We start from the raw sequence: 22,674 nt of genomic DNA on the forward strand, positions 1-22,674 counted from the left end.
TAGCATTCATCGAGGATTTTTTGGACCAAAATTAATTCAGTTTTGCATCCATGCAAATAACATCCACAGTGAAAAATGTCCTAAAAACACACCGTTATTTAGTACAACGAACGCACATCCTCTTTTAGTGTGTCGCAGAAACAATTTCAAATCGTAGATTCTTAAATTATGGTATTTAAGCTGTTTCTTTAGAAACATTGAAACGCTTATAAAATATCACATAATAAAATTGTGACATACTACAGTGGTGAATTGAATATAATTTTAAAAGGTTCTTGCTCTCTATGTTATAAGAAAATAAATAAAAAAAAAAAAAAAAAAAATTGAGCAAAAATTTATCTTTTGATTTTATGAAGAAAAAAGGTCTTTGCAAAAGTGAAAAATAAGTTTTTTTAGAGGAAAATTCTTTTTGGCTACCTTGATAACAAGCCACAATTTTAATAGGTGCATTTTTCAAAAATCCCAAGAGAAAACAGGTCTATTGAAGTAAAAAAAAACTTAAAAAATCTTTCAATGGCAAGCTTTCAAGTGAAAAATGTTGCAGAACCTGGCCTCTGCTTTTTGTAAATTTACAGTTGGTATTGAATACAAGTGGAGTCAAGTATCACATTGTGTACCAGTCCAAAAAGAGAGTACCACATTTATGTAAAACATTATGTACACGCGCATACGCCTATCTACATGAACTGGGTTCAATGGCCCTGTGGTTTTCTCTGATTGGTGGATAACTACTTTCAACTAGCAGCACAGAGAACCTGAGAAAAAATGGAAATGAGAAGATTCCTCAGAGAGAGAGAGGGGGGGGATGATCTTGCATCAAAATATGGAGACGAGAAAGTCACCTAAAATGGCAACTCTTTGAATCTGCTGCTTGAACTCGGATGTGGAAGTTATTGCAATTTTTTTTTTTTAGAGTCTAGAGGCATCCTGTACCAACAACTTCAGCAAACTGTGACTCAAAACAATTTATTCATCTTCCTGCGGTATAAGATTTACAATGTCTCGGCCAACAAGAGTTTGTCCCCTGATATTGGCAAAATAAAATGTTATCAGCATGTACGACATTCAATTATGTAGTCGATCACATATCAGTAGAAAAGAAATCAAATTTCGGCAAAATGCTTTTACATCTCATACAAACAAAAGGTGAAAGCACGATTGGATAAGTTTTGTAGAAGTGTTTTTTATTTTGTGTTTTGAAAAGTATTTTCAGCCTTTGAAAACTGAAAAGTGTAAGGTGAGGTTCACTTCTGAGAACTTGTTTGGATAACTATGTTTGAAAAGTGCTTTTGAAAAATTTAAAAAGAAAGAAGAAAAAAGAAGATGAGGAATTGATGAACACTCCTAGTAATGGAGTTTAATTGCTTGTCTTTTGTTTACTATTGCTTATTCTTATACATTTTTAGAAGTTTTTTACTGTGTTTGTTCACTTGTCAAAGAGGAAAAGAAAAGAAATCAAGGCTAAAAAGAAAGTTGAGCCACATTACTAAATTGTGCAGTATGGTTGCCTTGAAGCTATCCAAAATTATCATTTCTCAAGTATTCTGCCACATAAACAAATCTACATTGAGGAAGCTTCAGATGAACCTCAACAAGCTCTTCTTACTTGCATAAACTACTTTTACCTCATGAATTTGAAAATCAAAATTATTAATCTTCTTTTCTTTTGCTTTTTTTTTTTTTTTTTTTTTTTTTTTTTTTTTTTTTTTGTATAATTTTATTTTATGGGCAATAGGAACTTACGGTTGAGCTGTTGTCCTTTAAACCTTCCAGTGAGTCAGCGAGCTCCACTTGCTTTGATGCAGTTGCAAGCAGTGCCTGTAAATGAACATGACAAAATACAATCAACATAAGAAAACTTGTTTGAACAGGAGCTATATTATTCAGAGTTACTCATGTTTATGAGAGAAGAGTATTTTACTTTCTTTGTCTTCTGTAAGTCATATTCTATGGATTTAATACGACTAAGAGATTCTCGAAGCATATCATCCTTCTCTGGAGGAATTTTTGTAGGTTTGTTAACCAGGTCATTTACTAATGTTTCTAAATGCTGCAGCCTCTGCCAGAGTGGGTCCTCTTTGATTGCCTGTGAAATGAGCTGCTCCTCAGATCCAGAATCAGAAAACTGGGGTTTGCTATTGTTACCCAACGGTTTGTCTGTACGCTGCACTCTGAAAATTCTCCCCAACCCGGCTAGTACTAGATATACACATGTTAATATTTTGAGTATTACACGAATGATTAAAGTTGTTAAATAGGGAATGAACTTCTTCAATGGCCTTCTTTGGGTACCATTGTTGGTTGAATCGCCTGTCACAGGTAGCACCAAGCTAAGAGCATGTAAAAGCATGTTGCAGTAGCAAGTGTTTTAAATCACAAGATCCATATAGAAGCTTTTTGCACTTTGAAAGAGGAAACAAAATGATAAATTCACCACCGTACTAAATAAACCAACTCGTGCAATAATGTGAACCTAACTTCATACACGTCTTTTTATGATTCATCTGATTGAGGCCTCTGAAACCACTAAAAATATTTTGCATAATTACTGGAAGAGAAGTTTTCATTACGCTGAAAATGTGCTAGAAAAAGATTACAATAGAAAAACCAGATTAGGAGCCCCATATACTATTTGCATCAAATGTAATAGGGAACAAAGCATATTCCTAGTCTTGTTCCGTTGTTTGTCTTATTACAGACTAATATTTCTTTTTTTTGGTAAGTACAGGTTACTCTTTCATTAAGCTTCCATCATAGAAAGCACATGTATGGGCAGTGCACTATGCTACCATTAGAAACAATTTGAAGATTTTTTTTTTCCGATGTCTTGGTATCAGTTAATTGAACATACAAGACAATCCAGCAATTAATCTTTCTTTCCTTATTTAAAGAGAAACCCAACCTGGCCAGACTGGCAAACCCTACAGCCCTGTACCTAATTGAGGCTGGACAATGGGGCAAAGTTTGCCCGACACATGGTCACTACTAGTCTTTGCTTTAATATGACATCTACATCTGGATGCAGAAGTAGTCACTAATAAATTTTAATGAATGTGGAAAGCACAACCATAAAATTCAGTCATGAATATCATTTGTTGTACACCAATAACATCAAAATAAAGAAAAATACTTACCATTAGAAGAGGAGCTGAGTGATAACCTACTTGTTGAACAAGTACCTTCAAGCCTTATGGCAGCACCAACCGGTTCAACCAGGCTGCAGGTAGATGCAGGGTCACTCATCCTTTCCTGAGCATATATAGGCACAAAGCAAGAGTTACAGAAATGATTGTGTTTGCATAGGTCGTGTAAAAGAAAAGTTCAATATTCACACTAAGTGATAAATATCAAATGGACACAGATAAGAATGTGTATCCTAATGGAACTTATACAAAGAACTAGCATTGATTATTCCATTCTAGATAGCAACTCAGAAAGGATGCTTTTGCACATGTGCGCACTTGTTTTTGTTCGGGAGATAATAAATAGATGCCATCATCAATTAAGAAATATCGAGAACAAATCAGCATAACGAGGGATAATACAGAAACCAGTAAGGACAAAGAAAACTGACTTCCAGGACACCCGTTTCACGACAAAGTGGCATTAACTGCCTGACGCCAGAAGCACTTGTAGGCATGTCTGATCCTGACCCAGCAAAGGATATTTCACTACGTGCAACCTGCAAAAAGAAGAAATGTCATCTAAGAAAACACTATGACTAGAAGATGATAGAAGACAGCATGAGTCGTCAAAGTATCTATAATTCACCTTAGAGACAGATAACTTGACTTCTAAATCATCGCCATTATAGGTACTCTTAATCCTTCTCAGATACATTGCTTCTCCTACATGTACCAGCTGCAAATAGAAGTAGGCAAGGGATGATTCAAGGCATTAGTTTGAAGTTTGGATTTCCTCAAATATCAATATTTAAGAATGAACTGTGTAGTCTACTGACTAGGAACATACTTTCATTATTTCAGGATTATTCCAAGGCCCCTTGTCAGATCTAAGGCACCCACCTTCATTCGGGCATGAGCAAGCTCCACCCAGAAAATCTGGCAGTTGGCTGTTAAGCAGATAAATGCTCAAATTATTTTTGTGATGAGTCACAAAAACACTACATTGTAATTAAACTGCAAAAATACTATCGTACGTGGTAAAAGTTAAGAAGGAATCCCAACCTTGGGTCTATGACCTCCAACAACTTATTTTGGAATTTGTTGCCTAAAACCTGTGGAATCAGTGAAGAAACACTAGGGATGAATTTCAACAGCCACCAAAGGTCAAAGAAAATATAAATAAAAAAAAGAACCCGTACATGTATCTTTGCAGTAGTCCTTGGGTCTAGAAAACCTTTTGCTGTATTCCATAGTAATTTGAACCCACTACCAGCATTAACAATGAACATCTGATGTAATGTCTGTAGAAAATGAGCTAATATCAGAATCAATTCACAGATTCATGCTCCAACAATTCAGATACTATCTTTCTTGTTTCATATGCTATTAAACCACCTCAGGATAGTTGTCACCATCAATTTTCTGCATGCGCATAACAAGATCATGGGCAACCTTGCCAAAGCTCACCCAGTTCTGCAAAAGAAGTAGAGCAATGAGAAGCAATGACATTGTGCTAACACATAAATAATGCAGAAGTGAGATAGATGCTAATATAAGCTAAAATTACCAGTCCATGCACGTCCAGTATTGTTGTTGTGGAATCTATGTGTCTCTTGGCAGCAATGGAACATGCTGGGAACTTCTCACTGAAGACCTTCTCAAACCCCTGAACATGATATTTTAAAAACCGGTCCACCGTGGTGACATTCATCAGCTTGCTAGGATCAACTTTGCCAAGTCTTTCAATATAAACAGGTCGTCCCCCTCTGTCTACACCATGGTAACCATGTGGATACCAGCGCTGAACATCTTCACGTTCATCATATACAAAATCCTATACATAAATCATTCCATTGTAAAATCTCTTAGAATTGGAGACATTAAATATATAACTAATAACATAGCAGTTACTCCAGGAAAAACTTTCAACAATAATTGCTAAAAAGGTTTCCAAGCCAAAACTACATGCCTCAACTGCCCATTCAGAATCCTGACATTGGCTAAGACTTATTATTTCTATGCATCAGAACATTCACCTTATCAAATTATTATTATAGGACAAATCCTATCCATATGGGGGGAAAGGGGGTACCATGATGACAACTTACCCATAAAAAAGAATCCACACCATACTCTTTCCTCCAGTTAAGCATTTCAGCCCACATATGGAGAGTTTTATCAATGTCAAACTTCCTTGCCTTTAGAAACCTGCAGCAAGGAAAACTCCAGTTTTCAATAATCATGTGGGATAAATGGGAAGATAAAATGTAACGTACCCAAAAAAAATTATACAAGAAAAGAAGTTACATGGTATAATTGGTAAGTCATGAATACTTATTGGAAAATACAAAATAATGTACAGGTGTGTGTGTGTGTGTGACACACACAGCTTATTCGTGGTTCTTTGAGCACTCGACTAATCCACAGGAGCACGTGCAGTCTCCCCATCCCTCCTGTGTTGGGTAATATACAGGCTGACCGCCAAAAGGGTTCGCTAGGGAAGATGCTTTACAAAATGAATTATGTAAATAAAATATTTTGCTAATAATAACAGACAAGGGTCTGTTTGGTTTAGAGATTTCAAAATAGCGATTTCAAAACATGGTTAATGAAAATGCGATTTTTGAAAACGCAGTTAATCGTTTGGCAAAATCACGGTTTGGTATTTAAAATTGCATGTTAAAAAAAGCATCTTCTTACCTGCAATTTTGATTAAAAATGCGCTTTTGACCTGTGAAATCTCAATCCCAAACAACTCTCATTAGCAAAACCACAATACAGAATGGTTATTATGCTGACATGCATTTCCCAAAATTTATGCTCAGTACTCTTGTTACCACTGGCTTCTTCACTTCTGAATCTGTATCATCCATTAAATGAAACAATTCTAATTTTTTTGGTATGATAAATGTGCAAATTATTGCTTATGTATAGCAATATTGCTATACATTAGATATCTAAAATTCAAGTCAACAGAACATATAAAAATTTAGCACGCAACTGTATACAACGATGCTTATATCATAACAAAAAATTTCGAATCACGCTCAGATTTACGAACAAATAACTTTGAACTATTGATAGAATATTTATATACGTTACGCAACGAGTTAGCTACCTGAGCAAAGTGTGGTAATCATCGTGGCGACGCGGGAGGAGATCTTTGGCGAGCAATGCCTCGCGGAACGCGTTGACAGCTTGTTCTTCCTTGGCGTCGCGGACATCGTAGATCGAAATCGAGGCGAATCGGCAGTCGGCGACCCGGTTCCCGCGCTTCCTAAGAGTGTGCGAGAGCTTCGTGGAAGCGCTCATTGCCTTCTTTTTCAGAGATCTACCCCGGACCCTTCGCCTCTCGTCCTCCGACGCCGTCTCCACCTCACAACCGCTCTTGCCCTTCCCTTCCTCTTGAATTGAAGCCACTTCTCCTAAAGCCAAAAACACAACAATCATAAAAAAAATTTAATATTCCAAAAATCTCATTCTGATCAAATATTAATTTTTATGTGCAAGAACGTACCCGGCATTGCGTTTATAAAACTCTCAGAATCCAATATCAAATCAATATCTGCACCAAAACAAAGACCGATAAGAATTTCAATAAGACCGGCATAAAATTAGCTCTAGATCTTGAAAATCCGCAATATTCTCAGCTGAAACGACATAGTAAAAGACAAAATTCCGCATTGGACAAAAACAAGTATCAGAGAATTCTCCAAATACGTACAATCAAACGCACCAGATTCACAGGCAAAGCAAAGGAAATTCTCTTTTTCTTTTTCGCTCACTTCCTGAAACAATACAGGTTCTGAGAGAGAGAGAGAGAGAGAGAGAGAGAGAGCGCTTTCGGATTACGAAGGAATTTGTCTTTCTGTATTTTAACTCTTTTAGGTGGAAGAGAGAGCTGAGGAGGCGTAGCACATGTCGTTGTCAAAAGCGTTAGAATGGAGACGTAGCGTGCAACGGCCGCGTCAGCTCTTTGTTACAGAGACGCCGGCCCTTTTGGCTGAAGGCTCTCCAGCAATATTTGTTTTTTTTTTTTTTTTCGAAGGGATCCAGCAATTCTTGTTGGTTCCTCTGTTTAATTTACTTTTCAGCCATTTCTTCTTTTATTCTTATTCTTTTGCCTGCCGTTTCCGTTTCTTGACGGCAAAACAGGGGTGGGTGGAAGTGTCTTTTTCCTTTCTTTTTTTTAAGGAGCGTTAAGAAAACACAATGAAGGATGTGGTCAAAGTTTGACCAAAAACTTGGAGGAGAGGAATTTAAACGGAAGAATTGCAAGCGTTGATTTGATAATTTATAATTAATAAAATATATAAGGAAAAAGATTGATATATCAATTTAATTCATTAGTGACTAACTTTTTTGTCATTTATGCTCGGCTTGTTTCGACGTAAAATAGTTTTCGTCGAAAAATGGTTTCAATGAAATCATTTTTAAGAAAAATATTTTTCGCCGAAAGCATTTTTCGGTGTTTGGCGCGTACGGAAAATCACAAATATTTTTTATATTTTAATTCAATCAAATTAACTTATAAAAATCAATTTTTATTCACAATATATAAATATTAATGTAAAATAATATAAAAATCGCCGATGATGAGATTTTGTCATTGACAAGCAGAATTTCGACCACTTTCACTGAATTCTGACTACTATTCTTGGAATTCGAGATAAATGCCAGAATCCGGACCGTTTTGTCGGAATATGGGTTGATCGGATTCCGACCGTTTTGGCTAGATTGCCGAGATCCGACCCTTTTAGCCAGATCCAGCCATCTAGCCAGAATCCGACTGTTCTGGCCAGAATCTCGCTAGAACAGCTGGAATCCGGCACAGAACAGTTGGATCTCGCCCGTTCTGGCCAGATGGTCGGAATTCGACCATTCTGGTCGCCAGAATCTAGGTTGACCGGATTTCGATGAAGCTAACCGAATTCCAGCGACAATGACTGGACTTTGTCAGATTCCTGCACCGGCCATATTTCGATGGTGGCCGACTGCTTGAACGTGAAGGTCGACTGCGTCATTTAAAAGATGGTCGAATGCGTCTACCGTCTGGGGAAAATGATTTACGCTTTTAAAAAACGGAAATCATTTTCCAAAATTTATTAATCATTTTTAGTCAAACGAAAATCATTTTCCGGTTGACTATTATTTTCGCCCCTCCACCAAACACCGAAAAATATCGAAATCATTTTTCAGAAACCATTTTACGCCGAAACAAACAAAGCATTAATTATGGACTAACGCATCAATTTGAATAAAAACTATTGTAAAACTGTAATATTCCAAACATTTACTTAAAGTTAAATTAAATTAAACTGTAGATTGATTTTTACTCCTATTAAACGCGTTAAAAGAGGACTGATATTTTAGCCATGTCATTCGGAATTTAGGAACATCTCTTTATTCGGTTTTTCACAACAACAAAAAATAAATAAATAAATAAATAAAAGGAAAAGAAAACGTATTCAGTTTTTTTTTTTTTTTTTTAATTTTTTAAAAAAAGAAATAAAAATAAATATCAGGTGAGATGAATGGAATGAAAGCTTTAGGGATGTAAATAAGCCAGTCCGTTCGACAGTCCGCTCGATACCCGCTCGGTTTAGCCCGATCCGAACTCGAGCTCGATACTGTAGAAACTCGATCGTTACTGTTGAAACCCGCTCGATTAGTAAGTGATACATACCCGACTCGCTCGACAAAACTCGATAGGAGCTCGCGAGCTCAACTCGTTTAAAACTCGACCGGATCGCTCGCCCGACTCGTTAGTTCGACTCGTTAGCTCGTTCATATCTTACATATATATTAGTAAATAGTAAACATAGTATAATATATATAGTATTACATATTAATTATAATACTTTGATAACAATATTTAGTATGTTAAATTAACATATTAAGTTATTAATAGTTAATATATAACAATATAACAATATTAAATAGTTAGCATATATATATAAACACATATATCACATCACACATAGTTAACAATAGTTATATATTATACTTATATTATAGTTACTTAGTTATATAGAATATATTAGACTTACTATTTGTTCACATTATACATATACCATTGTTTATACTCTGTAGTTATATATAATAACATATTATTAATTTGTTACTTATAAATTATAGTTATGTAATATATTTTATAATATGCCTTATATACTTACATATTATATATTTATGTTATTAATACATGCATAGAGGTTGTTCATAAACTTGGGCTTGAATTCTGCTTTGAACAGTCATTGAAAAATTTAATAGTTTACATCGAGCTCTAGTTGAGCCGAGCTTGTCCAGTAACCCGGCTCGACTCGAATGTCATTTTCAACGAACTCGAGCTTGAGCTTGAACTCGCCCGAATTTTAAACGAGCCGAGCTTGAACATGTAATTTATAGCTCGGCTCGAATTCGAGCTCGACTATTTAGGCTCGACTCATAAACGAGCCAGTCTTAAAATCTTCGAACTCGACTCGGCTCGGCTCGATTACATCCCTAGAAAGCTTCTATTTTTTTGGTGGATAGAAAATGACACAACGCGCATTATCGATTTGATCATTTGTGAGCATTTCTTTAAACGGAATATTTATAAAGCATTTCTTTCTTTAAATCAATAAGAAAAGAATAAAAGATGAGCACTAATCACTATATATCATTGACTCGATGGTTAATAAGTTCTTTTAGCCTTTTAGGCTTTTTTTTTTTTTTTTTGAAAGAGCCTTTTAGGCTTTCTAGAATGCCTCCAAAGTTTTTATTTTTTAAATCTGATTAGAAAATTGTCATGTCCTTTTTAATAGCGCTATTAAGAAGATAATTTTATAAATTAATAATTTTTAAAAGAGGAAAACTTTGGACAATTTTTTAATAAAATTAATAATTAAGGTTTTAAGAATTTTATAGTGATTAATTACCAATAGAAAATCTTCATTTCCTATTTTCTTTTGGTAGCCGTTTGTTGACGGAGGAAGCTCTAGCGTTTACGCAACGCGTGTAATGGAGAAAAAATAGGGACTTTGGAATCGTCCAAGTCACCGCCCTCTCGTTTCTTGCCAAGTGGATGGAGGTGATATCGAGACTGTGCTGATGCGAGGAAAGCTCCCACTTTTTGGAAAGGTGTAAAAAGAGCGTCGCCCCGTGCGTTTACATTACGTGTTATTGGTCTGGTCACCTCGTCGGTGTCCTGTTCTACGTCCTCTTGTTGCGGAGTTGCGGTACGTTTTTAACTTTTATAAAAAATTTGTACATATTAATAATTTTTTTTTTTAAAAAAAATTAATTAATTATTAAATATATAGGACCCACATGTAAAAAAAACAGATCTAATAATTAATTTAACAAAAAAATTATTAAAATTGTATAAAAGTTATGTAGAAGTCGTAAACATGAGACTAAATTATTTTACAAATCAACTTTAGAAAGTGATACGTGACTTTTAAATTATTTAATAAAAAAAAGATGTCAGATGCATATGCTATTAAAAATAAATACATGTTTCTCGTATGCTAATAACACGTCACTTTGAGAGGTTGATTTGTAAAAAAATTTCTACAATCGAGGTTGTAGGAAATTTGTGTCCTTTTGTTTAGTCCTTAAAAAATAATAAAAATTCTTTTATCAAAATATGTGTGAATTTAATTTTTTTTTACTCATTCAGTTAAATATTGAATTAAAATAGGAAGTAAACAATAGAGTCAATATTCGAATTCTACATTTTTATCTCGTAACTATATATCTTACAATATTGTTGACAAGACAGTCCAAACCAATCACTGCACCATGGATCAATTTATTAGAAATACCATGTCAGCATCGTAAAATAAAAATGTGGTATATAACATTACTCTAAAACTTAAAACTTAAAAAAAAAAAAAATAATAATTAAAAAAAAACTTCGAAGAAACTTTAACTTATGTCACGTGATTTTGCATGAAATTTTGTCGGCAGAATTAATGTATATGCATCAGAATCAGAGAGTGGGGCACCTTAAATAAATATATGTTTATAAATCTTCATAAAAGAAGAAGAGCTGGCTCATGGATTCTGTAAACAGAACAACGTTTTTATAGCATTTATTATTTATTTATATTTATTACAGGTTTGTATTTGTTGGTTGTAGATTACGTCCAAATACAACGGCATCTAGAGTTGATTTGGTGAGGATATGCCTTTTTTACGTTTGTGATATTTTTTAATTATGGGAATGATGTGGACATTGGAATTTTGAAACTATCGTTAAATCCTATAAGATTATATATTCGATTCAACAGGATTAAAACAAAAAACAAAAAACTCTGTTTTAAATGGTGATTTTTGTTTTGTTTTAATATATATTAACTTTTTATTTTATTTTTTATTTTTTTATTTTTTTCTGGATTGTATTCTGGTTTGTTGTTCTATAAATGCTTTTATTCATAAAAAAAAAAAAAAATAAATAAAAAAAAAAAAAAAAAGAAAAGAAGAAGAAGTTAACAAATGGAGGCAATATTATCATTTTTTTCTTCTAATTTATATTATCATCCTGGTAATAGCTGGGTTATGGGCTTTGGTGTGAATTACTTTTGAGTTTGAACTTTGAATCTAATCTTGTAGTCTTACACTTAATTGATTCAAGTCGCACTGTAGCTTCATATTTCAATTTAAAATAGGAAAAGAATAACAACAAAAGTTAAAAAAACTAAAGATCAGGATCCATGCTGTATTTTATTTTTTATTTTTTTAAAAAAAAGAACTACATTATTCATATAAAATTGCATTTTTAAATTAAATTTATATACTACTTGACTCAAAATTTTCTTAGTCTAAATTCATTAGATTGAACCGTTGAAATAGTCTAATACGACATTTAAACGTTAATCATTGTGGCCAATGAAATATATATTAATTGAGTCATTTTGAATGCATTACTATTATTCACTTGATCCACTCATTAAGAAAAAAGAAAAGAAAGAAAGGATGAATGTAAAATCACTCATCATGGTTGCACCGATTGAGTAATGCTACATATCATCTCAGGGGCGGAGCCACGTTGAGGCTTGGGGGGGCCTGGGCCCCCCCAAGCCTCAAGGTTCTCCCCCAAAAAAAAAAAAAAATTTAAAAAAAATTTTAAAAAAATTAAAATTTTACCCTAAAATTTATTATTTTTTCAAATTTTGGCCCCCCCAAAATTTTTTTTTTCAATTTGGCCCCCCCAACTTGGGGGGGCTGGCTCCGCCCCTGTATCATCTCCTTGTCCTCTCAAAATTGATCTGACTCTTAAAATCACCATTGGATCAAAATTCAATAGTGATTTATCATAAATTTAATAGCAATTTTAAGAGTCACATCAATTTTGAGAGGATAAAAATAAGGCAAGGGGGTGATATGGAACATTACCCGTCTTTAAAACAAGTAATTCTCAACTGTTTTTTTTTTTTTTTTTTGAAAAAAAAAGCATGTAAAATTACGTGGTCTATTCAAATTAAACCACGTATGCATTTGGAAAGGCTTTATTTTATTTTAAAGAGGCTGTAGTAAAATTCCCAAAATATGAGGAAGCTGGTCAAAAGGGTGTGACGTATTGAGGTATGAGTGGAGGATAGTGGAAAGTAACAAAGCGAGAGTAATCGTAGACGATCTAGAACGCGTTGACATCTACCCTCGTACCTAAAACTTAAAAGGCTAAAACCATGTGATCCGGTCGGGAGTGGCATGGACACGGTGGGGTCAGAGACAAGGAGGGTTTCATGCATGCAACAGCCACTCGTCCCACTCTCTGGTGGGATCAAGAATGTCCCATACACCATCCCTGTCCATCCATTTCATGGTGCCCAAGGCCACGACTCTATTTTGAAACTATTAATTACTCCGTACGCCCCAGTAAAATGAAAATTTATTTATTTCACATTTTAGATTTTTTTTTTTTAATTTCATTTAGAGGTATATAATTATGTGATAATATATATAATTAAATTTGTTAAATTTAATTTAAACAATAATATAGATTGTCTTCATTTTACTTCATACACAAATTTTCTCTTAACTATTGCCAAGTAAGTTGTTTTTTTTTTTTTTTTTTAAAACGTCGGTTCAACTTATTTACCAATTAAGTTGGCCTAAGAAAAAGAAGAACAATGATGAGCTTCAATCCAGCCTGGACCCGTTAGAGATCTTGTTCAACCGCCTGATGTGATGGGTGGAATAAAATTAAGAAGTGATTATTTATAAATATTAGAAATTATATTTTCATCTCATATTTGTTTACTTGGCGGTGTTAATTAATTATTATTAAAAAAAGAGTAATATTATATACTACACAATTATTTTATTATTTTGACGTGATATTATTAATCTACCCATAAATGAATCATTGTTAAAAGAAAAAAAGATATAACAAAATATTGACAATGCCACGTCAATATAGTAAAATAGTGGTGTGGTATATAAAATTATTAAAAAAAAAAAAATCAATAACGACCTGAAAATGACACGTCTACACTTCGAAATAAAAATGTATATTGTATACTGTAGAGGTATACGCTATATAGCATTACAAATGAGCCTTGACTTTGTACAATATAATGTTGACACTTGAAGGGGCTGAGTAGGAGGGGGCTCCCACGTGGGTTGATGCTCGTTCTCATTATAAAACTTTAATTTGCTTAAAATTCATTGATGATGCTTAATTTCCTTCTACCAAAAATAAATACTTGAGGTCGGTAGAAGCTGTACTAGAGATTATGATTAATGGAATCTCATTCACACTAGACATTAGAGGACGTCTAATAGAAGGATATCAGCTTCTCTCTATTTTTGAGAGAGAGAAGCTCTCAAAAACTTTTTTGAAAAATTCTTCTTTGTGAGGCTTTTCTACGCCTTATACTTTTTCTTCATCCTCCTCTCTGCTTTGTGTGGTATCTTTCCTCCTTTAAATTTGCAATAAAATTCTTTCTAGTTGACTTTCAACCGGAGAGGAGCCGGTAGGTTATTATCATGAGTGTTTTTGTAATTTCACATTCCAGTTCCTCTCAACTAAAAATGATCCTGGTCCTAATTTGTTGGTTTTGATTTTTTTTTTTTTTAATTGATAGTTGGTTTTGCTATTTAGCTTCTTCTTTTGTTTTCCTTCCAAAATGGTAATCCCTCCACCTTCACCGCTTCAAGCACGACTCTTTTCCACCCACTTTGACCACCTCTCCTCTCCTTCGTCATTTCTTCTCCAGGAGTCTGCCCCATGCACCATCCAAGGACAATAGATCTGATTTTTTTCAACTCAGATATGATCATAGCCGTCTTCAGCCTCCTTAGACGTGCCATAGGACTATCATCTTCGTTGGCCTTTCCGCTCCTCTCCATTGTTCGCCGCATCTCCATGGGCCTCCCACGTGCCCATTAGCGACCTCCATGTGCCTTTCCTCTGCTGCTCCCTTCGCTGGTGTTGCTGGGTTTTCTTATTGCATTTCTGTTGTTTATTTTGTACTTCTATTTTTGTTTTTGTTGTTTGTGTGTTTTAGTCTCCCTATCCTTTTGTGGTTTTATCTTGTAGTTGAGACTTTTGCATCCGCAGTTCGTTTCTCCTTGATGACCGATCCTGTTAAAATTTCGACAGTGCCTCCTCATCCAGAACCTCCCTTAGGTGGTTATTGTAGATATCAAGTGGGGTTAGTGAAGGGTGGAAAGGCCTTTTTGATGTTCGTGCCCCTTCCCATTCCTGTGTCCTTTGCATCGGTTCTTAAACCGCTTTATGCTACCATTTCTTGGCTTTTACTCAAGATATAGAGGATTGTGTCATTTATGGTCCCTTTATGATCATTAATTTATGGACCCATTTCATATTTTGTGTTCATTTTTTTGGCATTATTTTTTTTTTTTTTTTCCATTTAGGCTTGTTGGTTTGTTGATGGGGAGTCACCCCCTCTAGATTTTTTGTTCCATTATAACCCTCTTTCCTTATTAATATCATGTAATTTTTTTTTTTTAAAAAAAAGAAAAAAAAAAAAGAAAAAGAAAAAGAGAGAGAAGGAATAAGGATTACTATGAATTATGATTGTGTAGTCCAACATTAAACTATATATACTTGTTTTCAATTAATTTGCCTTTGACATCACCGAGAAGTAGACTTTTCAATGTTTTCATGTTTTCAATTAATTTGCCTTTGACATCACCGAGAAGTAGACTTTTCAATGTTTTCATGTTTTCAATTAATTTGCCTTTGACATCACCGAGAAGTAACTTTTCAATGTTTTCATGTTTTTATAACATTGTTATATTTTCTGTGGCTATGATGATTATGATTTGTGTCATTCAGAGTAATAAGATACAATTAAATTATCAATTTCCTTTTTACTGTAAAATATAAAATTCAGTATGGGACCTTCATTTTATAATCTATTAATATTAGAACTTCTTTCTCTTTCCATGGAATTATTCATCAAAAAGTCAACACTTAGTTTTAAGAAAATTATGTATTTTTCACCCTTTTTTTATTATTATTATTTTTTTAACTTTGAAACCACCCTAGTTTTTAATTTTTTTAATCAAGATCCGTGCTTTTGAATATTCATTTATTGAGACCTCCATTAGTATTTTTTTTTTTAAAAAAAAAAAACATAAATAACAAAAACAATACGAAAATATAATTATGCCTGCTCAAATATGGTTGTGGGTGACTGGGCCAATCCGGCGCAAGTTCCATCGATATTCAAGGGGCTGGGCCGTCCTTTAACCCACCCAAAACCCTCCTACTTACTTGCAACCAAAACCCGGCGCAAGCTCCGCCCAGAACCACTTATAACAACGCTGCATCTGCGGCCAATGATGATCCCCAGTAGCAACAAGATGCTACCAATCAACCCTAGGGACCCCCACTACCCCTATCCAATCCTACCCTATTCTCTCCATCCTTCTGGCCTCGGGAAGTTAGCCATGAAGGCAAAGTTTGAGCAACTATAGGCAAAATTTGACGAAAAGTTTTTTTTTTTTTGAAAGGGAAAAGCTATTCTTTTTAAGGCCATGTAAAATATTTTTTGAAAATTATTATTATTTATTAATATTTAGTACGACAAAAAATCTCGAAAACATTTTTAGTTAATCCGAAATTTTTTCTTTAGTTTTCATAAAATGATATTCTTTTTTTAAAATCGTAAATTATTTTTTGAGATTGAGTTTATCCTTTAGATCATTGTCGGAACTAAAGATTTTAGGTTAATTCTATTAAAAAATTATTTTCCATTAATATTTTTATGTTGAGAATAAAAACTAATTTTTATAAGTTAATATAATTGAATAAAAATATAATAAAACATTTGTAATTTTCCTTACACTCCAAATACTGATAAATGTTTTTGAAAAACATTTTTTTTTTTTTTTTCCAAAAAAAAAAAAAAAGTTTTACATCGAAACAAAGAGCATAAATTAAAAAACTATTTAGCAGGAGTTCAGAAAAAACCGTCAGAATAAAAAATCTGCATTATCTTAAGCTATTTCAGACTTTTCAGTGGGAGCAGCCAAGTCCAGTGTCCACTACATAAAGTCACCCTTTTCTCTCTTTATCTTTTTTTTTTAAGTAAAATGCTCAACATAATAATTTGACCCATTTGCTGCCTTTTGGCCATAATCCCACAGACCCAAAGGAAAAAAATGATGGCTATGATTGATAGGTCATTATTAAATCTTTTTCTCCCCTTTTCTAAGGCAAGAAAGGTGGGATGGATCACTTAAAAATTACAGCTTCAAAGCTATTTTAATTATACTTAGAAACAGAACAACATACCAGGTTATTTACACTCTACAACACACAAAACATCATCGAATTCAGAAGCTGACTCCAGCAGACTCCGCAGATCACCTACAGATTTCCAAGGATACAGCTAACCTGAAGTGCCCAAAAAAAACAAAAAAACTGACCTTAAGTAGAAGCCTGATTCTTTACACAATTGGGTGTTATTGTACATGGTTTAGGCGCTTTCATGGGTTTCATATGACACACTTCTGGAGCGTCTTTTCTTCAAAATCACCTGAAAATAAAGGGCATTATTATCTTCAGCAACGATCAATATGGTACCATAAGAATGGCCAAAAGGAACGCTAAAAGTTAATGTAATGTGAAGAGAGGTACTGTCAATGAAAGGCTGCATACTGCTTCATAATATGAGCAGCAGCTCCATTCCACAATTTTTACATTCTTCAGCCTTCCCTGCCTTACGTTCAACTAAACTTGTAAATTACCCTTAAATATGGGCCTCAATAATGTATGATTCTTCCCTCTTTTTTTTTTTTTCAATGAACATATAAGTAGATATCACAATAAGTAAGACTTACTTGCCATCATTCATGGGTGCATGCAGCAAGGGATTTGCTAAAATATCCTTCACATTTAACAACATAATTTCAAAGGGAAAAAAGAAGTCCTTTACTAAGTAGTATATATATAAGGAGCTGCGCCATGAATACTTATCTGCTCTAAAACAGAACATCAGTTCCATAAATTTTTGAAACATTATCAAGTTCCATAAGTTTATGGACAAAGTTTTCCTTCAAACTGGAGTGGAGAAGTTTTCCCCAACCCAATCTATTAAATTGATATATGTCTTTAGATATATGTGAGAATCACATGCTCTAAGAATACATGTCAGTTGTGTTAGACGAAATTCCTCCTACCTAGTTTGCAGGAAAACTTAGTCCATATTTACCTAATAAAAAAAATTTGACTACACAGTAGACAATTTCAAGAAAAAAAAAAAAAAAAAAGCTTTCAAAAAGCTGATCTTAAACCGAATCGCTTTGATACTCAAGCTACATCCAACATACACGCTAGTCTTTATCAGTTATTTTTTAAAATATCGCTACTAAAATCAATTACAGATGTTGTTCGAACGATATTATACGATGGATAAATGTGAAGGCCGAAAATTGTTTAATAAATGACATAACAATTTATTATAGAGGGCAAGGCCAGACACTGCAGTGACGAGCACTAAGCCCCAAGAAACCTATTTACAATGGCAAGTACAGAAATCATGTAACAAACGCTCACATATGGAAAAGGTCAAACTTCTCAGTGATGAACATTGAGCCCCAAATAAACTCCTTGACAACTGTAAGAACAGGCATTTGTAATAACATTTAACATTGTTATGCCATTTGATGGCTTGGACCAATAAGTAACCATTGTCGACAGTAGTCATTTAAGGCAAGTGTGACAACAATAGTTGAAGCATGGAGTAGAACAACCCTATTTTGTTTTTAACATAAAAAATTACAGAATAATAGCTACTTCTTCCATTTCTTAAGGTGGACGTGATGTGTTTAACCACTTATGGTTCGGAGTTTGTGGGGTTTGGGATTCTTCTATTGTTTGGAAACTCAAGAAAGAAAAGCAAAATTAATATCATGGTAAGTACCATCCATTAGATGTTTAACTGTTATTCCAATCCATTGTACTGTTTATTTTAGAAACCGAGATCCTGACCTTTATGACATGGACATTTCTATTTTGCATTTTCTCATGTTGGAAACTTCGCAAGTCTAATGGCACCTACTCCCATGATTTTGTCCACTCTTAGTTGTTTATTGCCTTCTAGAATTTATAGATGCTGTATCAAACACCAATACTCATGTCTGCATTATTGCTATATAGGATCTAACCTTACGCTGGGCAGAACTAAGATTGTTCTAATAGCGTATGATAGCAGCATAAACTATGAATTGAAAATAGAAAAGAGAATTCAGAAAGAGAAAAAATAACAAACAGGGAAGATATAACCCCTAATTGCCCCAAATAAGCAAACAGAGAAATAACTCTAAAAGACCTCAAATTTAATTGATATTTCAAAAATCCTAAAGTCAATCTTCTCCTGCATCATAACCGTTCTCGGTATTAAAAAGAGGCGAAATCAGACTGCAATCACCAGTAAGAAAAGATCGCCAGGACCAGAGAAATATAACACAAATTAGTGTATAGACACACAACCTAGTATCTTAAAAGTAATTGATGGTAAAGGAAACCCTTATAACCCACCTTAGAAGATGAAGGGGGCAAGGAAAACTGCTGCACAGGATCTCTTAATCATTGAATCTCTTGAAGCTGGTTTGATATCTCCTCCAGAAGTTTCAATGGATCCTTTTCCCTGTCTCCATTCTCTGTATTGAGAGTCAGATTCTCTTTTTCCTCTTGGACTATCCGTAGCCTTTCTCTGAGCCATTCAATCTCAATGTCAATTTTCAACTTTTCATTATTGACTGCAGATAGGGACTCTCTCTCAAATTCAGAAAGCAAGCTTTTGCATTGTGAGTGACTCAACACTGGGAGCTCACCAGCCCTATCCAAACTACCTTCATGAATGTTAGGCTCAGGGTCTGCCATGCTTATGATTGGATGATCACTCGGTGGCTCACTGCTCCAGACTCCCAATGTTCCCAGAGTGACAGCACAATCTCTGGGTTCATCAACAGCATTGCTAATCGATGATCCACTTTCTTTTCCACTCTGTTCTTTCCAAGTTCCATTTTTATCATCAATGACATGGACATCATATACAGCTGGTTCTGTATCAAGCATGGAACCATGGTGATTGCTGCTTGCTTGATCCATATTTTCCTCATCTTTCTCCAGCTTTTCACTGTCACAAGAAAATTTCATCTCAATGCCACAACAAATTTGGGCTGGCTCACTTGTTATTCGTTGGCATACTATGCTATTATCCATTTCTTTCCCCGCTAAATTAACATTTCTCTCAAGAAAGCCATATCCATGATTTTGACATTGTTTCTCAACTATAGGAGCCTCATAATTTGAAGGCGAATTTGAAAAAATTCTCACTTTCTTACCAGTTGACATATTATTCTCAATTTGCAATCTCAATTGTTCCTCATCATCCAAATCTTGGGAAGATGAAGGCCATTGTCCCCAACTATTAAGTTTATCATTTAAGTCGCCTTTTGGTAGCTCATGTTCTAAAAGCCTCATCTGCCTGTATTCTTCAATTTCCTTCTCCAGAAAATGATTCTCCTTCTCCCTCCTGACAAGGATCTCTTTCAAAATATTCATCTCTTCTTCATCATAAGCAAATTTTTCTTCTATCATCCTTTGATACTGCCTTGCTTCCATCTCTACTGATGCTTTATCCTGTTGCAGGCGTAATATCATGGCTATAGTTTCATCTGCAGCACTTGCAGCAGCTGCTCTCTCTTTCTCCAGTTCTAGGTAAATGGCAGCATGAGCAGCTTTTTCTTCTTCAAGAGCTAGTTCCAGCATTCTGCTAGCATTGGCTTCATTTCCAACAAATCCCATTGCAGCATTAATTGTATATGTTTCAACAGAAGATGATATGCCTTGACCCTCACCAATTGATCCACTCAATTCAAAACTATGCTGGCTTCTTTCCCCCACATCAATGCCAATTGGTTCATTTATTTCACCTAAATGGCATGACTACAAAAATCAGCAAGCATTGGACTACAATATTTAATGTGTAGCCTAATCAAAGTTGATATTCAATTTCAACTTCATATCCAACTCAATTTGAGATTTTCTTTGAAATTTCCAGAATTTCAAAACTATTATCAGAAGTCAAAGCTTGTTAACTATTGCATTTAAATATTTGATAAAAAAAAAAAAAAATCATATTACAAGATGCAAATTTCAAGCAGGAAAACATCTTCAAAGGGAAAACAAGAAAGAAAAAAAGAGAAAAGAGAAAAGAAAAAAGAAGAAGAAGATAAGTTTAAATCATTTCACTCACCCAGGAAACCATCTTCTCTCCCACTTGCAGGAAAGCTTTCACTGGTTTTGCCTCTCATTTCACTGCCATCATAAATAGAGTTTCCAGCAACAACCGACCTTGAAGAATAATCACTGGGCAAAACAGAAGAGAACTTTCTGTTGTCAAGAGTAGCTCTCCTTCGGCGCTGAATTCCAGACCTTTGCTTCACGTTCATAACCCTCTTCCCCCTTGAATCATACCCACTTTCCCTATCAGCCAAGTTTTGCAATCTTGGACTGGGAAACAAACTGCAAGACGCTTCATTCTCCAGTTCAAGAACCCCATTTTCACAATTTCCGTCTCTAACTGACTTCTTATCTGAATTGCATGCTCGATCCTTAAACCAAATCAAATCAAAAGGGAACTTACTCATCGCCGAATTCTGAACAGAATAGATCATTTCTGTTGGCCAATCAACGAGCAAACTGTGCAAGCACAAATTGCTATTTTTATAGCCAAAAACCCCACTACAAGGACATGGCAGATGCAGTCCAAAAAAGCTCAAGAATTTCGAGGCGAAAAACGCAAATCCCGATACACACAGCAGGATATAAGCCAGAGCAAGGTCAACAAATGCTCCTATAAGACCACCCAAATTCCATGAATGAACTGCTTGCAAAACCATCCTTCTTTGAAAATCTCAATACCCCAGATTTGTCCAGAAAATCTTCGGCAGTAATTGATCATTACAAGCACTTGGGAACTCAAATCTCAATTCCCACCAAGAAAATGCAAGCTTCTACTGATCTGGGTACCAAAAATTCACCAAAAAAAAAAACCCACCAAGCAAAATGCAATATTAACACCAATTTTAGACTAGAACAGTGCTAAGAAGAACATGGGAACCGAAGATTCTTCAGAAAGTGGCAACTTCTAATTATAGCACATGCTTCTCCATTGACTTATTGAAGACCATGTTGAGTAAAGATTAAAAGAACAGCAAGTGCTTAGTTCACAAGGAAGCTGAAAAGAACATGTAAAAACCTGGACTGTGACATATTCAACTACTTTAATAAGAGCTGAAGTTGAAACCCACAAGATTCCCAATGATTTCACAAGGACTTTGTTTATTTCCCACAATAAGATAAAGGTAAGTTGTACATACAAAATATGCCAGGTCCAAGCAAGTAAGCAACTTCCTCGCGTGGGATTGGGACACAGACGGGTGGTGGTTCACCGCTTTGAAGTGGAAAAACAAAAAAGTAGACTTTGCGATTGCCACTACGTCGTTTTGGAGCCAAAAATGAAACCAGTTGTTTTGGCATCATGCTCGTGGGTTTCAAAAAGTTTTGGTTTCACTAGCGAGACATGATATTTGTCCTTGGTATATCAGACAATTACACCCTATCTGCTTTGGGCTTTCAACCGTTTTGTGACAACTGGTATATGCCGCCAAATATTTGTTAAAATAAAAAATAAAAAATAAAAAATAAAAATAAAAAAGTCAAGAGTAAATCTCATTACTATTATCTAACTTAGTGACGTGTTAATGTCGGTTAGCCTTTATTTATTTATAATTTTTTTTTTTTTTTTAACAATGGTTGATATTCAAGAGCTAATTGACATTGTCATATTAATAGGATGAGATAATGATGGAATAAAAATCTGATTTTTAACATTATTCTTTTGGAGATAAGGATCATTGGTCAGGATATAAAGTTGGTAATCTAACGATGTAAATGATTTTACATAGTTTAAATTTTTCAAAATATGTGTCAACATTAACTTTATATACACCGTTTGATAAACCATCTTTAAATCTTGATCATGAAATAAATACGTTTCATTTAATCTGAAATAAAAAG

General features: G+C 34.5%; 2 protein-coding genes across 7 annotated transcripts; both read right to left on the reverse strand.

The window, feature by feature from the left end:
• Positions 1 to 529: 529 nt before the first annotated feature.
• On the reverse strand, positions 530 to 7,174 carry LOC133857503 (phosphatidylinositol/phosphatidylcholine transfer protein SFH9). 5 transcript variants are annotated; one of them, XR_009898334.1, is made up of 16 exons: positions 6,862 to 7,174; positions 6,643 to 6,690; positions 6,244 to 6,550; positions 5,234 to 5,333; positions 4,693 to 4,959; positions 4,521 to 4,598; positions 4,325 to 4,426; positions 4,188 to 4,237; positions 3,973 to 4,072; positions 3,772 to 3,861; positions 3,575 to 3,682; positions 3,165 to 3,249; positions 1,922 to 2,310; positions 1,744 to 1,818; positions 843 to 1,024; positions 530 to 755 (listed from the first exon to the last, which is right to left on the reverse strand). XR_009898334.1 is itself a non-coding variant. In XM_062292770.1 (16 exons), exons 2-15 carry the CDS (start codon positions 6,647 to 6,649, stop codon positions 1,536 to 1,538), a joined length of 1,797 nt encoding a protein of 598 aa, XP_062148754.1. In that variant the 5' UTR covers positions 6,650 to 6,690; positions 6,862 to 7,174; the 3' UTR covers positions 530 to 1,024; positions 1,488 to 1,535. The 5 variants fall into 5 exon arrangements, 2 of the variants coding, with proteins under 2 accessions (XP_062148754.1, XP_062148753.1); XR_009898333.1 differs by having other exon boundaries at positions 3,135 to 3,249; positions 6,850 to 7,173; XR_009898332.1 differs by having other exon boundaries at positions 3,135 to 3,249; positions 6,862 to 7,172.
• Positions 7,175 to 16,822: 9,648 nt separating this feature from the next.
• Positions 16,823 to 22,054, reverse strand: LOC133857688 (uncharacterized). 2 transcript variants are annotated; one of them, XM_062292993.1, is made up of 4 exons: positions 21,975 to 22,036; positions 20,849 to 21,616; positions 19,126 to 20,525; positions 16,823 to 17,122 (listed from the first exon to the last, which is right to left on the reverse strand). In XM_062292993.1, the coding sequence occupies exons 2-3, from the start codon at positions 21,492 to 21,494 to the stop codon at positions 19,174 to 19,176; spliced, it is 1,998 nt and encodes a 665-aa protein (XP_062148977.1). In that variant the 5' UTR covers positions 21,495 to 21,616; positions 21,975 to 22,036; the 3' UTR covers positions 16,823 to 17,122; positions 19,126 to 19,173. The 2 variants fall into 2 exon arrangements, with proteins under 2 accessions (XP_062148977.1, XP_062148976.1); XM_062292992.1 differs by having other exon boundaries at positions 20,849 to 22,054.
• Between the last annotated feature and the right edge of the window lie 620 nt (positions 22,055 to 22,674).

The sequence above is a fragment of the Alnus glutinosa genome, chromosome 14 (genome assembly GCF_958979055.1).
Source record: "Alnus glutinosa chromosome 14, dhAlnGlut1.1, whole genome shotgun sequence".
In the NCBI taxonomy this organism is placed as follows: domain Eukaryota; kingdom Viridiplantae; phylum Streptophyta; class Magnoliopsida; order Fagales; family Betulaceae; genus Alnus; species Alnus glutinosa.

Excerpts from the sequence above, each read along its gene's own strand:
- LOC133857503 (XM_062292769.1), bottom strand. Across the intron at positions 4,238-4,324 it reads GGACTACTGCAAAGATACAT|GTTTTAGGCAACAAATTCCA; the intron begins GTACGGGTTCTT and ends CTGATTCCACAG. Across the intron at positions 1,819-1,921 it reads ACTTACAGAAGACAAAGAAA|GCACTGCTTGCAACTGCATC; the intron begins GTAAAATACTCT and ends GTTCATTTACAG.
- LOC133857688 (XM_062292992.1), bottom strand. The coding sequence starts at position 21,494 with ATGGTTTTGCAAGCAGTTCATTCATGGAATTTGGGTGGTCTTATAGGA. Across the intron at positions 20,526-20,848 it reads GAGAGAAGATGGTTTCCTGG|GTGAAATAAATGAACCAATT; the intron begins GTGAGTGAAATG and ends CATGCCATTTAG.